Source organism: Panicum virgatum, chromosome 1N (genome assembly GCF_016808335.1).
Source record: "Panicum virgatum strain AP13 chromosome 1N, P.virgatum_v5, whole genome shotgun sequence".
NCBI classification, from domain to species: domain Eukaryota; kingdom Viridiplantae; phylum Streptophyta; class Magnoliopsida; order Poales; family Poaceae; genus Panicum; species Panicum virgatum.
The window spans coordinates 12,381,103-12,399,086 of NC_053145.1; the positions used below are offsets into that span (position 1 = coordinate 12,381,103).

At 44.9% G+C, this 17,984-nt stretch overlaps 2 protein-coding genes across 2 annotated transcripts; both read right to left on the reverse strand.

The window, feature by feature from the left end:
- Positions 1-9,167: 9,167 nt before the first annotated feature.
- On the reverse strand, positions 9,168-10,674 carry LOC120655183 (dehydration-responsive element-binding protein 3-like). The gene has a single exon (XM_039932924.1). The coding sequence runs from the start codon at positions 10,395-10,397 to the stop codon at positions 9,609-9,611; it is 789 nt and encodes a 262-aa protein (XP_039788858.1). The 5' UTR covers positions 10,398-10,674; the 3' UTR covers positions 9,168-9,608.
- A 1,849-nt stretch (positions 10,675-12,523) lies between these two features.
- LOC120653310 (zinc finger BED domain-containing protein RICESLEEPER 2-like) lies at positions 12,524-13,534 on the reverse strand. The gene is made up of 2 exons (XM_039931075.1): positions 13,173-13,534; positions 12,524-13,094 (listed from the first exon to the last, which is right to left on the reverse strand). The coding sequence occupies exons 1-2, from the start codon at positions 13,532-13,534 to the stop codon at positions 12,524-12,526; spliced, it is 933 nt and encodes a 310-aa protein (XP_039787009.1).
- Positions 13,535-17,984: the final 4,450 nt, after the last annotated feature.

Below are 17,984 nucleotides of genomic sequence, written 5' to 3' on the forward strand. Positions count from 1 at the left end.
AGCGTCGGTGCAATTGATCAAGTAGCCGTTGGAGCAGTAACGGCTAGTCGGCTAGGAAAATGCACTCACCAGTTAAACCAACGATGACGATTTTCCTGAGCGTCGGATTAACCGGTGCTAAGGAAATCTGTCAGCTTTTCTTAACGGCTAGTTTTGGAGGGTTGGGCTATATATATCCCACCCCACGCCTCATTTGGTGTGTGCTGGAGTTGCTAAAGAGATAGAGAAGTCTACTACACTTGAAGAACACCTCGAACCACCATAACACTTCATTGTACATCATATAAGCTTAAGCACACTTGTGAGAGTGCTTAGTGCTTGATTAGGCTTAGCTCTTGAGAGAGCAAGCTTGAGAGAAGCCTTGCTGTGGTAAGCAATCATTGTAATCGTCGTGTGACCCTCCTGACTTGGTGTGGAGCGGCAACGACACTTTGTGCGGGGAAGGAGACCCCTCTTGGTGAGAAGCTCCGATAGTGAAGACTGGTGCCGTTGGTGACGCTTCGAGAGAGACGGTGGCAGTGACCTTGTCTTGGTGACTTGGCGTCACTTAGCCTTTGCTTGTCGGAAGCCTTGGTGGCGAACGCAAGACGTGATCAAGCGAAGAGACTCGGCATCACATTTGTTCTTGTTGGACAAGTGATCGTGGACGTACGGAGGGACTTGGTGTCCTAACCGAACCACGTTAAATCGTGTGTCTTAGTGTCTTCACGGGAGTTTGCATATTCTCTCCCTTACCTCTTTACTTACCGTATTACGTTTCCGCATTTACTCTAACTTGCATGCATTTACTTTCCTAGTTAGTTTGATTAGGATTGGCTATAGGTTGCAAGTCTTTTGAGATAAGTAGAGAGTAGCATAGATAAACCTTAGTCATAACTAGCATGTGTAGGACGCGTTAGGTTTATCTTATGCAAGTAGATTGAGCCCTAGGTTAGAAAGCGAATTAGCGACCCTATTCACCCCCTCCCCCTCTAGGGTCGGACACCCCGGTGATCCTTACAATTGGTATCAGAGCTAGGTCTCACACCTCTTACGAGGATTAGCCAATTCCATTGGTAAATTTGTGAGAAAGCTCGTAGGAGACCCGTCGACTTCACCGTCGAGTGAGTATCATGTCCGGGGAAGGCATGAGTACCGATAGGGCTCCGTTTTTCGATGGCACGGGTTTTCCTCGATGGAAAGTGCTTATGCAAGCACATCTCCAAGCCCGTGGGCTTGATGTTTGGCGTGTCACCGAATTTGGCAAGAAAAATAAGACTAATGCCAAGAGACAATATGATGCCATTGCAAAATCAATTCTATTGTCCGCTTTATGTGATAGTGTGTTTAATCATGTTTATGCTTGTGAAGATGCTCATAAGCTATGGACGCAAATCGTCGAGAATCATGAGGGCACAAAGGATGTTGCCTATCAAAAATATCATATTCTCGGCGAGGAGCTTAGTAGCTTTAAACAACTTCCAAATGAAAATGCTCATGACATGTACTTACGATTAAATATTCTTGTCAATGAAATTAATGCCTTAGGTCTCAATCAAGTTGAGGATTGGGAGATTAACCGGAAGATCCTCCGAAGCCTTCGCAAGCCCGACTACGACATCATCAACTCACTCTTGCAAAAAGAAGACTTGGTCAAGCTTACACCAAACCAAGTCATCAATCAAATCATCGCCCATGAATATAGTATGGGGATGACAAAGAAGAAGGAGCAAGAGTCCACCTTTTCTTCAAGCCACAAGAGTCTCTCCGCCAAGCACTCATTCAAGCACCAACCAAGGCAACAAGACTCATCAAGCTCAAGTAAACAAGAAGAAGAGGATGAGGAAGATAGTGATGATGAATAAAGTTCAAATGATGAAGAATATCCAAGGGCCGTGCTATACCACCACCGCAAGATTGCCGAGCATGTACATGAGCTCTATGAGTTTGTGTACAAAACACTCATTAGAGGGAGTGCGGTTGGGATGGAGAAGATGGCGAAGAAAAAGAACAAGTCAAGACCCCAAGCTCTCTCCGCCATCTACAAGCCCAAGAAAGGTGGTGAAAGCTCAAGTAAAAAGAACAACAAAAATTCCAAGAGCTCCACCACTCATCGCTCTCGGAGGACATCACCACCACCCATGTGTCTTATGGCTCTAGGTAATAACGATGTAAGTGATGACTCCTCCTCCAATGATAAATCCGATGTTGAAATTGATGAAACTAGTGAGATGATGACACTACTCCGTAATCAACAAGATCATCTCACTAAACAAAATAGAGAAATCAAAGCTCTCAAAGCTAAAGAAAAGCTTCATGCCTCATTTGTCTCAAGATATGAGAACTTGATAAACAAATTAAATTTGTTAGACAATGAGCATGAAGAGCTTAAAAAGAAATATGAGAGCCTTGAATCTAAAAGTAGATCATCATCGGATGAATCTTTCACTTACAATATTCCTTGTGCAATTCCTATTGTCAAGATAGATGCGTCTACCTCTTGTGATCTAACCCCTTGCAATGAGGATATGATTGTAGAAACATGTGATGATCTCATTGCTAAGGAAAATGATGAGCTCAAACAAAAGGTAGAAAGGCTAATGGCGGATTTGAGGCGGCTCAAAGGAAAGTACACTCAAGAGCAAGCCCAACTTTCTCAAGATAACCCCCTCAAGGGCGTGAACAAGCTTGAGAAGGGAGAAACCGTGACTTGCTTCAAGTATCACAAAGAAGACCACAAGTCCTACCAATGCAAGGAAAAAAGAGGGCCAAGCAAAGGGCAAAGAAAACGGCAAGCCCAAGAACTTGAACAAGAGCAAGAAAGGCCACAAGAAGGCTAAGGAGATCAAGAAAAACACATCTCCAAATTTGAAGGCGTCATACATGTACACCAAACCCACCCACAAGAAGAAGCAAAAGAGCAACCACTACATACTTGAAAAGAAGAAGAATGGCAAGGTGGTAGCTCATGTCATGGGGTGGAGAACATATGGATGGAACCGGCCTATTTGGGTTCCCAAGGATATTATTCATACCATGGATGGCTCTCAAAAGGTTTGGATCCCTAAAACTTAGGCGCCAAACAAGCACCACGGGGAATTTGGAGGCTTGGCAAGGTTTGGGATGCATGAGTAGGGATACATCATGCAAAGTTGAATTAAAACCAAGTTATGGATTAAAGATTAGTGACCCAAATTCCCCTCCCCTACATATGAGGTAATGAGCAAGATAAAAGTATGATCTCAATTCATTTGATATCCTTCATGCATCATTGTAGCTCAATGCCTCTCTAGGATTGCATGATCTTATCTTTACTATTGGTATCTTTCATTTGATATGCCTTCCTAGAAATTTCACATGGTAGGTTATCAATGCCTTATTCATATCTTGTTGTAACCTACATGAGCTTAATTGATTCTCTCACATGGCATATGTTTTTCATAGCATATCTTACAATTTGATATCTCTCATATTCGTGGTAAAAATGCTTTTGATATCAATTGCTTGCTTATGATGCCTTGATTAGCAAGTTATGAAGTTAAATCCCCATTATGTGAATTACAAGTGCATACATTTATTTAAAGTGATTCAAACACTAATGCACACATTTAGGGGGAGCTAACTCTATAACTTACGTTTGTGTGACTAATATGCTTTACAAGTGCTATTTGTTGTAGTCACCTAGAGCTATCTCCATGAGTTCAAATTTCTTTTGAACACTACCCCTACAAGTTACAATTGGCATCACAATTGGTGTTAAGATGAGAAGTGCAACAAGCTTTGAAAAAGGGTGAGCTTGTTCTAACAAAGGGAGATATGCCAAATTTAGTGGGTATAACACTCTATCACTAGTAAATTCCTTTTGCTACTAATGCTCCTTGCTGTTAGTGGTTATGAAGCTTTTAGGTGTTTGATGACAAAGGGGGAGAAATGTACCCTAAAAACAAGCAAATAGTTTGGAGTAAATGATGCCATTAGCAAGGGGGAGGAATGGAAAAAGCAATGCAAAAGAATGCATTGTGATAGGGGGAGGTACTTAGTCAATATGGGGGAGAAATACAATTTGATGATCCCATGGACTAAGGTACAAAAATTTTCATTGCTCATATGGTTCAAACCACACAATTGTCTTACATTGGCCACAAGCCATTGTTTCACAATTGCTATCAAGCCGGAAGCATTTCGTCCTATGGACTAATCAAATGCCGGTGGGTTTTAAAATGAGCATTGAAATGTCATCCGAGCAAGCTAAGTAGTTTCTAACTTTTCAATTTGGTACCAATTTATTATTCTTACAATTCATCTTACTTGCTTTGGTTGTGTTGTTATCAATCACCAAAAAGGGGGAGATTGTAGCGAAAATGGCCTCTCATGCCATATTTCAATATAATGTTTTGGCGATTGATGACACACACAACACTTGGACTAATATATGTGTTAAGATGATCATTATCAGGCTTATAGGTCCAAGGGATAAAAAGATACAAAACCCCGAAAAAATCAGGTCGAAAGAACTAAGACAGAGGTAATTTGCACTCACCGGTTAAACCGGCGTGAGGCAAATTACACTCACCGGTGCAATGGGCTCAGAGAAGACTCAGTTAGCAGAGTGCACCGGATGAACCGATGAGGAGCAGAGTGAAGGTGTCGGTGCAATAAACCCAGAAGCTGAGGCTAGGGTTTTGCGTCGGTTGAACCGACGATGCCTGAAGACAAGCGTTAGTGCAGTTGTCCAGAGACTCCGTTTTTGGGGGTTTCTGAGCTTACATACACCGGTTAAACCGACGATGAATTCAAGAGCGTCGGTGCAATTGATCAAGTAGCCATTGGAGCAGTAATGGCTAGTCGGCTGGGAAAATGCACTCACCGGTTAAACCGGCGATGACGATTTTCCTGATCGTCGGATTAACCGGTGCTAAGGAAATCTGTCAGCTTTTCTTAACGGCTAGTTTTGGAGGGTTGGGCTATATATATCCCACCCCACGCCTCATTTGGTGTGTGCTGGAGTTGCTGAAGAGATAGAGAAGTCTACTACACTTGAAGAACACCTCGAACCACCATAACGCTTCATTGTACATCATATAAGCTTAAGCACACTTGTGAGAGTGCTTAGTGCTTGATTAGGCTTAGCTCTTGAGAGACAAGCTTGAGAGAAGCCTTGCTGCGGTAAGCAATCATTATAATCGTCGTGTGACCCTCCGACTTGGTGTGGAGCGGCAACGACACTTTGTGCGGGGAAGGAGACCCCTCTTGGTGAGAAGCTCCGATAGTGAAGACGGTGCCGTTGGTGACGCTTCGAGAGAGACGGTGGCGGTGACCTTGTCTTGGTGACTTGGCGTCACTTAGCCTTTACTTGTCGGAAGCCTTGGTGGAGAACACAAGACGTGATCAAGCGAAGAGACTCGGCATCACACTTGTTCTTGTTGGACAAGTGACCGTGGACATACGGAGGGACTTGGTGTCCTAACCGAACTACGTTAAATCGTGTGTCTTGATGTCTTCACGGGAGTTTACATATTCTCTCCCTTACCTCTTTACTTACCGTATTACGTTTCCGCATTTACTCTAACTTGCGTGCCTTTACTTTCCTAGTTAGTTTGATTAGGATTGGCTATAGGTTGCAAGTCTTTTGAGATAAGTAGAGAGTAGCATAGATAAATCTTAGTCATAACTAGTATGTGTAGAACGTGTTAGGTTTGTCTGATACAAGTAGATTGAGCCCTAGGTTAGAAAGCGAATTAGCGATCCTATTCACCTTTTAGGGTCGGACACCCCGGTGATCCTTACACTTACGCCACATGTGTCAATACCACACCTGTCATCGTTTACTTAACCAGGGATACATATATATCAAATCACCCACTTGGGATTTTCTACCGAGAGAAATGGACAGATTAGAATCCATATGTATGGTGAAATTGGCCGGTGTGACAAAGGGTAAAGAATATTCAATGAAATAAATTTCAGCTACTTGCACACGGGACATGCATGATTCCACGCACACATGCATGGACACATGCACGCTGTCACAACTCACACAGTGCTTGGAATTATTGCCTGAATCGGTACCAATTTGAAATATAATGCTACATGCCACACGGTCGGATTGACTAGTCTAACTGTTTCACTTGACCTCCCTGCATGGGACACAAAAATGAGACTGCCTGACTTTACCCTTCTAAGATAATCCCTCCATACCAAACGGTAGATTATTTTAGTTTTATTAGAAGTTAAGTATTATTTAATTCGACCATATTCATAAAATAACTGAACCACCATAAATAACATCAAATCAAACTCGTTAAATCTACCTGGTATTATATGCCTTCTTGCGTTAATTTTGTTAGACTCTATTCGGCTAGCTTGTCAGCCAACTACTAGCTAGCATTATTTTTCTCTTACGCCAAATCAACACTAGCCACCAGCCAGCCAACAATATTTTTCTCTCATAATAGATCAGCACCAGCCATCAGCCACGACTAGCCGAACAAATCAGTTAACTGGAGGTACACGCTAGATCACATTAACTTCCACTTACTATCACGGTCCACAACATCAACCAAAATTTCGCGACATACCCGATATGTCTGTTTTATCGGTGGTGTCCGATTTTTTTTACCAGCCGAAATTGATTTTTAAAATATTGTTTGCACTAAAAATAAAAATAAAAACCGATATTTCAGTTTTATCGGTGATCAGATCCGATCTTTTTTTCTACCGGAATTAAAAACCCTGCTTACTAGACGTGGATCCAGATACTACGAGGTTAATGTGTTACACGATGGATGTAACAGATCGACGCTTGCCAACGGCCTGCAGAGACAGACAAGTTTGCCGCGCGGTGGCTGGGCTGCACTTACGCATGCAGGCCGTGTTTAGTTCTTTACATGTAAAATTTTTGTATTGTAATTTTGCTAATTTGAAGTTCTAAATAAAGTTTTATTACAAAACTTTTTGCATAGATGGGTTGTAAATCGCGAGACAAATCTAATGATGCTAATTAATCTATAATTAATCCATAATTAGCAGATGGTTACTGTAACATCACTGTTACAAATCATAGATTAAGTAGGCTCATTAGATTCGTCTCGTGATTTACAGTCCATCCATGCAAAAAGTTTTGTAAATAGACTTCATTTAGTACTCTATGCATGTGTCCTAACATTCGATGTGACGTTTTTTTTCATTTAGCCTGTGTTTAGTTTGGTAGGGTGTAAACGCAAAAATTTTTTGTGTTTCGAATCTTCCCAATTTGAAGCACTAAATGAAGTCTATTTACAAAACTTTTTGCACAGATGGGTTGTAAATCGCGAGACAAATCTAATAATGCTAATTAATCCATGATTAATCAATAATTAGCAGATGGGTACCGTAGCATCACTGTTGCAAATCATGGATTAAGTAGGCTCATTAGATTCGTCTCGCGATTTACAGTCCATCCATACAAAAAGTTTTATAAATAGACTTCATTTAGTACTTCAAATTAGCAAGATTCATTTTCACTTTAATGCGTTTACGGCTTTTTTGCATTTACGGAGTGGAACTAAACACACCCTACAGGCAGGCCCGCAGTTGATCGATCTGCCACACCGTACCGGCGAATGGACGAGCCGTGCGTGGTGGATCGGAGTTCATCGGACACAGCGTCTGCTTCTCGCACTGGAGCTGACGCTGAGGTCTCGCTGCCCTGTGCATGGATCTAGCTGCTGGGCTGCCTGCCCGCATCGATCTGCACCCATGCCCAATGCTACCTCCAAATTGCGGCAACACAGTGGCGCCTGCGAGCTTTACTACTATTTCTAACTCGATCGACCGCGATGGATAGATCGATCGTCCTGGCAAGATCGATGGCGACGGCTCCATAGTCCATACATACATGTGCCCTTTCTTTCTGCGATCCAGGCTAGAAAACCATGCGCTCAGCGATCAACACAAAGACCAGTACCTGCTAGATCATCGTTGTTACCGGCGATGAGAATTTACCATCGAACTGCAGTAAACTTGCCTCATTTTCCTTTCCTTTTTCACAGGGATGCTTGTGAGTTGTGACGGCAGATCAGTGTGCAGAAATTGTTCAGAGAACGACGACCGATCCAACACGCGCACGTGCAGTCCCGAGGGACAGACGGATTTGTACCGCGGTCAATCTGATCCTGGTCCCTGTAAGCAGGCGTACTTGGCACTTGGCAGGAAAGGAATCAATAGGGCAGGGGCGCAGGGCACTGTGCAAGGTCGTCGTTACGTTCGTGTCTGACGGACCGGACCTTACATTTTTACAGCTCTGTGTGCCGTTCCATTTTTTCACACGTTCGAGGAGCAAAAGCTCTTGGCAAGTACAGAGATGTGAGATGCATGTCTTGTCGCTTCAATTTTCATGGCCGGGGCCTGAGCTCGGCATGCAGCTAGTGATCGATGGTGTAGCCTAGCTAGAAATGGACCGGTCCGTGCAGAACGAGGGGCACTGTCAGACAGGGACGCCGATGCGAACAGTACAGACATCTCTAGGCCCCACCTGCACAGAGAGGAAACAGGAGGACGAGCCCCCACCTGAAGCGGAGCAACAGGAGGACCTTGGACTTGGACTGGCTGGCCTGATGACCCTGCCCTCCCAACCACAAATGTGGTGTTGAATGATCCGTGCACACCACACTGCTAGTGCTAGCTCGAAGTGCAAGAGGACATCACTGAGCAAGCAAACAACATGGATGGCGGCACGCGTGACGTGGCAGCTAGGGTTTGCATTATAGATCGACTAGAGAAAATTAATGTCAGCATGGAGATAGTAGTAGATGGGTATGTGCATGAGAAGGGATGTGTTGCTGTTGGACACTGCTTGGACCACTGCACACTCTTCTGCATGCTCTTCTCTAGCTCGTCCTCGATCAGCTCAGCAGCACAACACCCGAATTTCCAAATGCGTACCCTGTAGTGGTTCTTGTACTGCACCTGCTCAAAGGGTACTACTTGCTCAAACCGTTGATGAGGGGAAAAAAGTGGTTAGGAGTAATAACTCTGTTTGTAGTCTAAAAAAGGTGTACTGTACTTGGTACTCGGCCGTACTACTACCTCGTACATTTCCATTCAGAAGCTGCATGCATGGTAGTACAAGCTATTTCTGGTAGAAGCAAGTGACCACAGCCAATGAGGAGTGAGAGCAAAGTGACTGATTGACTGAGTGAGCGAGTGAGTACTACTTGAAGAAGGTGATGGTTAATTTGATAACCAAACCAAACGATTGCGTTGCACTGGCGTGCATGTACATTATTATTAGTATTAACCAGCCCAATAATAGCAGCGTCCATATGGAGAGGGGAAAAAAAAGAGAAGGAGAAATAGAGACAAATTCAGAAGACAAGTTCGAGCCCAAACCGACCAAAAAAAGGCAGCGAAAAGACCGTACTACGCCGGAAAGAGAGACGGCGGACACCACTATTCAACTTCAACCCCCACAGCACCAAGTTGCAACTTTTTTTTTTGTTTGAGAGGTGGTAATACTCTCTACCAAGTTGCAACTCTCTAGCTATCTACAGATTCTCTCTGCAGGGAAAGAGAAAACGGGAGTTATAATTACACACTGTACTACTAGCTGCTGATTTGTTGATTAGAAGATCAGACCGGCCGGCCGGCGATCACAAGTTCCACAGGAGGGCGCCGACCGACTGGGCCCAGCCGTGATCGCCGCCGTCGAGCCCGAAGAGGTCGTCGTGCCCCGCCGCGGCGTAGCCGGCGCAGTCGTCGTCGATCCACACCGGGTCGCACCACGGCGCCGGCGTCGTCGCCGCGTCGTGGAACGAGAACGGCGCGGCGCCGAACGCCGTCACCGTCGTCGTCACGAGCTCCGCCTCCGCGCAGTAGTCCTCGTCGAGCCGCGGGAGCTCCACGATCGCCTCCAGCTCGTCGTCCTGCTGCTGACCCACAGCCGGCACTGGGGCGGGCTGCAATGATACGGCGGCGGCGGCGGCTGCGGCGGCGGCTGCAGCTGGTGGTCCATCAGGCGGCTGGGCGGGCTCCATGGCGGCCGCGCGCGCGGCGGCGGCCTGGACGTCGCGCGGCGCGGCGGAGGCCGGGCGCGGGAGCGCGACGGCCATCTCCGGGAAGTTGAGCACGGCGGCGGGGCCCTTGACGACGAGCGCGGCGGCGTCGTGCGCGCGCGCCGCCATCTCGGGGGTCGGGAACGTGCCGAGCCAGATGCGCGACTTCTTGCGCGGCTCCCGGATCTCCGACACCCACTTCCCCCACGCCCGCATCCGCACGCCGCGGTACGACGGGTGCCGCTCGCCGCCGACCCGGTCCCGCGCCCGCTTCTCCGCGCCGCCGCCGCCGCCGCCGCGCCTCGCCCCGGCCTCGACCGGCGACAGCGGCGGCGAGGACGACGTGCCCCCGGACGACGCCGGGCTCGGCACCTCCCCGTCCGGCATTGCAAGCCCAGAGCGACGGTGGCAATGGCGAGCTGGTGCGGAACGCTGGAGCTCTCTTGGCCTGCTTGCTGCTAGCGAGCGAGGTGTAGCAGTGTTGTGGGGATCGATCGAGCTGCTAGCTCCTGCGCGAGGAGGCGAGAGAGATGGATGAGTGAGAGACAAGCGCAGGGGAGGGGGCGGTTTTAGTAGCGGCTGCCTGGTGGTTGGACTGAGACAGCTGAGCTACCGGGACGCTGCCCCGGCGACGTCCTTCACGTCGTTGCCCGGCCTGTAGTCTCTCTCTCCTCCCATCTCTCTCTCTCTCTCTCTCTCTCTCTCTCTCTCTCTCTTCTCCATTCTCTCTCTCTAGCAAGGAAAGTCGCAGTAATTAAAAACCAGCCGGTAGAACTGCTCGCCGAAGTGTGCAGGTAAAGTGTGGACGATTAATAATAAGGAATGGGGGTTAATTCAAGTGGAGATAAAAGTAAGAGCAATTGTGGAGGAGTAGGACTACTAATTCTGGATTGGTAGTTATAGTTGACGGTAGAGCTCTACTATACACAACAAACGTCGACGTGGTCTCTTTCAGGACCACACTTTTGGGACAAATATAATAATCTACTTGATTCTACGTCGTATATATAGATATATATAGGATAATCTATATATATCTGACATTACGACCGAACGAATTGATTAGGAGAAAGGTAAACGCTAGCTCCACTGTGTCGTTGAGATTGAACAACACCAGAATTCTTTTCCTTATTTTTTGCGAAATGCTAAGGCGTGTATTTTGAATCGGAATATGTTATTTTAGGACCGTGTGATGGTTCGTTCAATTCCCACTTGCATGTACGTACTGATTTTATTTAATTAATTAATTATAGTATACTCCCTCCCCTCCGTTGTGAATTATTGTCACTAATTTTATCATAAATCAAATCCGTCAAAGTTGAAGGAATATAATTTGGAATTGATGGGGTGTGACCTTTCTCTCTACCTGGATAATTAGACGCCATTAACATACGGTTTGGAGGTCATTACCGTCTGGTTTAATTATTATGACTAGACTGGCCTTGTTCTCAAGAGGATTAAACATTTATGATCAATCACGATGGGCATGGTTGCTCCACGGAGCGATCCGTAATCGCTCCGTCCGACTCATTTGCTAGGTGGTGGAGCACCGGTCGCTCCATTGGTTCTTTTCCTGCCCCGCGGTGCACCTATGGTTATCGTGGTTCGATCCACGTACAACCCTGCCTCTTCGCCTCTGCCTGCCTTTAGTTAACGTGTACGTACAGACTCCAGACCCTTTACTTGCTTTACAGGCACAAGTAAATTGATAACTACTGACAATACGTGGCATTTCCCTAGCTACGCTGGAGTTCCATGCATTACCAAAGCCATCGTAAAGCATGCATTCAGGATGATGCAAGCCATATATGCCATATATTTTCACAGCCAGTGGTTACCATGTAGGGTGCCATATACAGAAAAAATATTCAATAGCACCATCCATATAGATTTTCATTACAGAAAAAATATTCAGATAATATCTTCATAAAAGCATTCAGTTTTGGAAGCAACTGAAGTGACTGCCAAAAAATTGCCCCACGAGTGAACATTCAGCATTCAGCAAATTGCCCCACGAGTGAACATTCAGCATTCAGCTTTGGTCATTCAGTGATACAGGAACATTCAGCTATGCTGCTTCCTTCATGATATGCCAGACTCCAGGATATGCCAAACTCCAGTTTTCACCTTTCTAGACCACAATATAATTTAGATTAGTGATGCTACCCCTTGTCTGTTGACTTGAACTACCTATGAGAGTATCTGCTACTGTACATTTTCAAGAAGGAAACACGAAGATCTGAACAGAAACTGAATCATTGCAGACTTTTGTGGACACAACACAACACTTTGTTTCCTATATGTAGTAGTCATCTACAACCTGAATGCTAATAATACTAAATAAGCTCATCAAAGGGTCCTATATGTTGGACTGAACCTAATTACAGTTTCAGAAAGCAGAGGATAGATTTCAACACACATACCGAAACTTCATTCATGTTGATCAGGTTGCTCAATGAAATCATGGATACTTTCCATCCGAAATTTTGATGAATCTACATAGAAATATTTATTTAGAGGATATTTTCATGAAGACTTAAGGCATCATAATTGCAAATAGAGTATATAAAGATCTTACTAGAAGCTCGAATCCAATCTTGACGGCACACTAGTGCTTCAACCATTTCAGGAGCTAATCGACTTCTGGCATCAGATATCACTCTCTTTCCAATGCTGAATGCTGATTCTGATGCGACCGATGAAGCAGGCACCACTAGAATATCTCTAGCCATACGGGACATAATTGGATACTCAAGAGAGTTGCTCCTCCACCAAGCAAGAACATCAAAATGGCCACTGCGAGGAATGGTAGGCTTAGCTAAATATGTATCAAGCTCAAAAGGCAGCTCACTTGTTGAGGTAGCATTAAGGCTCATGTGGATGTCCCAATCTGCATATCTTCCACTTGTGCTTGTGATCAGCTGAACATCTGCAACTTGTTGTGTTGCCTCTTCACTACCAACGGTCAGTTGTGAGTACTCCTTAAACAGGTCCTTCAATAGCTTCTTCACTGTAGCAATTTTAGAATCTGCATTGTTACCAAATGCTTTTCTCAAACGGAATTCTATGTACCCAAACTTAAACCTTGGATCAAAAATAATAGGAAACGAGATCTGCAACCATGTCAACTTCTAGTATCTATTGAACTTTCTCCGCATATACTCAATTGTCACAGTAAGGTCAGAGTTCTCCTCAATAGCTCTATTCTCCAAGGCCATCTTAACTTCCCATATCTCATCAAAATGTAGATTTGCAGTTGGGTAAAGTGATCCCGAGACAACATTTGTGGCATCAAAGAAAGTTCTCAACAATTCACGCATCAACCGTGCCTTTTCCCATTCTTCAACTGTGGGTGCATATGGGTACTCTAAATCTTGTTGGCTGAGAGACTCAAAGGCTCTTTTCAACTCATAACAAGTATCCAGCATAAGATATGTCGAATTCCAACGTGTACTTGTATCAATTTTGGGGCGCTTTCCATATGATATGCCTAACTGTTGAATTATCTCTTCAAATTTCTGCATCCTTGACTGAGAACCATGGATGTACTTGACACTTTCCCGTATCTTTTGCACAACTGGATCAATAACTTCAAACCCCGCTGTGCATATCAGGTTTATCACATGGGCAACACATCATTGATGCAACAACTTTACTGTACCATACAGCAAGTGCTTCTCTAGTAGGTTTTTCCTCAAGAGCTTGACCATAGCATTGTTATTGCTGGCATTATCCAATGTTATTGCAAATATCTTATCTTCGATGTTCCATTCTTGGATGGCCTTGAGAATAACATTGAACAAAGCAACACATGTATGAGGTGTCTTCACGACAGAGAACTTCATTATCCTCTTATGCATTTTCCAGTCGGCATCAAGAAAGTGGCATGTTATGCACATGTATCCCAATGTTTGATTTGATGTCCACATGTCCATGGTCAATGAAACTCGACTGTTGGCAGTTCTTAAAGCCTCTTGAAGAGCTTGTTTTTGCTCTTTAAATGCCTTCATAGTATCAGCCGTGATTGTCCTTCTTGATGTCATCTTGAAAGCAGGATTTAAGCTGGACACAAATCTTCTAAATCCATCATATTCGACGACTGAGAATGGCATTCCGTGAAGTGAAATCATTCTGTCCAACTCTCTTCTCGAGACATCCTGACTAAACCTCCATTCCTTTAAAGCTACACCTTCAGGAGACATTACAGTAGACTTAAGCTGATTTTCAATATTCATCACACTTTGTCTCACTTTGCATCTCTTCAAGTGATTTCCCATAGCACTTGTTCCTGACCCTCTCTTAGCACTGATCTCAACATTGCAATGGATACATTGACCTTTGGTAACAATACCCCCAACACGAACTTTGGAGAATTCAGTCCAAACCTTAGATATAAATTGCCTGTTCTCCTCTCCATATAAGAATCCATCTACCATCTCCTCAACACCACCATTTTCAGTAGGTTCATCCTCGTCCTCTTCCTCACCTCTCCAGCTGTCGCCTAGATCCCCACCCTCGTACCCCCAATGATAACCACCACTGTCAGTATTGCTGTGATCATTAGTAGTTGGACGTGCCTTGGCGCCCCCTCCTTCACTGTCGAGATCCGCCTCTCTAGCATGGCCTAGTTCCGCTCTTTCATCTTCAGACATGCTAATTGGACGAGGCGTTCTCTTTCTCTTTGATCCAGGCATGCTGAAATCAATGGCAAACAATGGTATATTAGAATCAAGATAAATGTATTTCTAATCTGCATTTATTTTGAAATAAAAGTTATCACCTGGATAGGAACTGCGACATCGTGGGTGTCGAAGTGACATCGGGGTGTTGGATATCAGGTGGTAGAGTCTCGTCCCCAGAGGTAGGGCATTGCTCCTGCCCCGCTTCAGTCCTGCTTTGCTTTAGTCTTGCCTGCTCTGTAACCGGTGCCTCCATAGATATATGAAACTGCAGAGGCATACTTTGGTCATGAGCACATAGCAGACATAGCAGACAAAAAGAAATATTTGGGCCTGTATGGTTAGTACATATAGGGTCAAGCTGATATTTTGCACATGCTAAAATAAATTACAGACAAACATCTGCTATGTCCGCTAACCATCAGCTATGTGCAAACAACCTGATATTTGTGCACATGCTAAAATAAATTCGACATAGCAATACATGTCAATCCATCTAGGGTCAAGCTGATGGATTTTAATCCATGGGGTGGTTCGAAATAACTAGAAAGCTGAGACCATCTAGGTCTGATAAAGAGGGTAACCGAGGATGGTACCTTGGGAGGAGGGAGAGTAGCCGATGGCACCGCAGGGACGGCCTTCTTCTTGGTGACCTTCTTCTTGGATGGCGCTGGCGAGGCGGCCTTCTTCTTGGTTGCTGTTGCGAATGGCGCCGGCGAGCGGGAGCTGCGGACGTCGAGGGCAGGACCATGTTGTCGCGGGTGGTCTGGAGCAGAGGAAGTTGCGGAGGGGGATGGGCTGGGCGGACGTGCAGCCGCCGCCGTTGTGGATGGCGCCGGCGAGCGGGAGCTGCCCCTGTCCATGGCCGCCGTTACGGAGGGGAGGCCGCCGTTGCTGAAGCTTCGACAATCAGACGGACGGACGATGTCGTGCGGTGGCTCAGATGGCGCCACCGTCGCCGCCGCCGCCGCCCCCAGACCGACGGGAGACAGGGAGTGGATCGAACCACTCGATCCAAAGGGTCGACTGACTCCGAACCATGGACCCTGCCAGACCCAATGGATCAAAAATGGAGCCCATATGGATCGTTTTTTTGGGCCGGTTCAAAGAACCTTTGGGCCGAACCGAACCGAACCATGCCCATCGTGAATGATCAAGAAGAGTGATTGTCTCCTTGCCGTGATAAGCTAGCTAGGGATGGCTGGTGGATTAACATTAATGAATAATCAACTTTTCACATTTTTATTAATTGCCATTACCGCATAGGTAGTTATTATACACTCCCTCCAACTCATGAAAAGTGCAATTCTAGATTTTTCCAGATAAATTAGTGGTGCCGTGAAAAAAATCGCATACTCTCATTTATTTGGCACATGCGATTAGTTTTAGTATGCAATCCAAATCTGACCACTTAATTAGGCATGTAGCTGAAATCCAATCTCTAGAATTGCATTCTTTGTGGAATTTTTTCTAACGCTAGATTGCATTTTTCATGAGATGGAGGGAGTACATAAATAATCTATTCTAAAGAAACAAGGACCACAAATGCAAGTTTTGGTTCCTCTTTATTTTATTAGATCGGCTAGCAAAGGTAGGAAAGGTCATCGCTACATGCTGTTGGCGCTACATCACTAGGGCTACTACTACACAAGCACACACTAAATATTATATCGGGCCTAGATGCGGTAAGGTAAAGCAAAGACCCTATCATAGAACGATGGAGGGATTGATCAACCGGTTCACTGTCCACATCCAAGTCGAGATGCACATTGGTTGCCATGGGTGTCTTGGTCGGCTTGCATTCATCCATATTGAACTTCTTCAAGATATCTTTAGTATATTTTTCTTGATATATGAATGTCCCTTCCTTCAATTATTTGACTTGAAAACCAAGGAAGAAGGTCAATTCGCCGATCATGAACATCTCGAATTCCCTAGACATCATGGTAGCAAACTCATGGCTTAGTAAATCATTAGTTGAGCCAAAAATAATATCATCAACATAAATTTGATAAATGAAAAGATCCCCGTTGACGTCTTTTGTGAACAATGTGGTGTCCACCCTCCCGATCTTGAAGCCTTGCATGATTAGGAAGTCACGAATTCTCTCATACCAAGACCTTGGAGCTTGTTTGAGCCCATAGAGTGCCTTGTGCAACCTATAAACATGGTTAGGATTCATGGGATCTTCAAACCTGGGAGGTTGCTCAACATAAACAAGTTCGTTAATAAAGCCATTTAAGAATGCATTTTTCACATCCATTTGATATAATTTGATATTATGATGAGAAGAGTAAGCAAGAAGGATGCGGATAGCTTCAAGTCTTGCAACCGGAGCAAAAGTTTCACCAAAATCCAAACCTTCGACTTGAGAAAACTCTTTTGCCACAAGTCTTGCTTTATTGCGTACCACCACCCCATGTTAATCTTGCTTGTTTCGGAAGACCCACTTAGTGCCAATGATGTTCTTGTTTTTCGGAGGAGCTTCAAGGACCCAAACTTCATTGCGGGTAAAGTTGTTCAATTCTTCTTGCATGGCCATCACCCAATCCGAGTCCTCAAGTGCTTCCTCTATGCTAGTGGGTTCAATACAAGAAACAAACGAGTAATGTTCGCAAAATAAAGCATGCTTAGAACGAGTTCTTACTCCCTTGGAAGGACTACAATTAATTTGATCAATTGGATGATCCTTGCAGATACGACCATGCTTCACTAGCGGTACATGCGTGGATGTTTGTTGAGGTGGATCATGGATGACTTGTGCTTGTGGTGGAACATTTTGCTCTTCTTGTTCTTGCACTTGGGGTGTTGGCGTTGGAACACTTTCTTGAGATTGTAAATCATCTTTTTCTTTATCTTCATCCACTTGGGGTGCCATGGAGGTGTTTGGTGTAGACGAGAAAGGTCCTCCCCCTTGATCATTGCCTTCATGCACCTCTTCCGGCTTGATATCCCCAATGGACATCTTCTTCAAAGCTTCTTCAATCTCCTCATCACCTACATTGTCATAGCCAATAACCTCTTCTTGGGAGCCATTAGATTCATCAAACTCCACATCACATGTTTCTTCAACTAACCCGGAGGTTTGATTGAATACTCTATATGCTTTGGAGTTTGATGCATAACCAAAAAAGAATCCTTCATCACATCTACTCTCAAACTTACCGAGCCTTTTCTTCTTATAAATGAAGCATTTGCAATCAAAGACTCGAAAGTAGGAGATGTTTGGTTTCTTCCCGGTGATGAGTTCATATGGCATTTTCTTGAGGAGTCGGTGGAGATACACTCGGTTGTA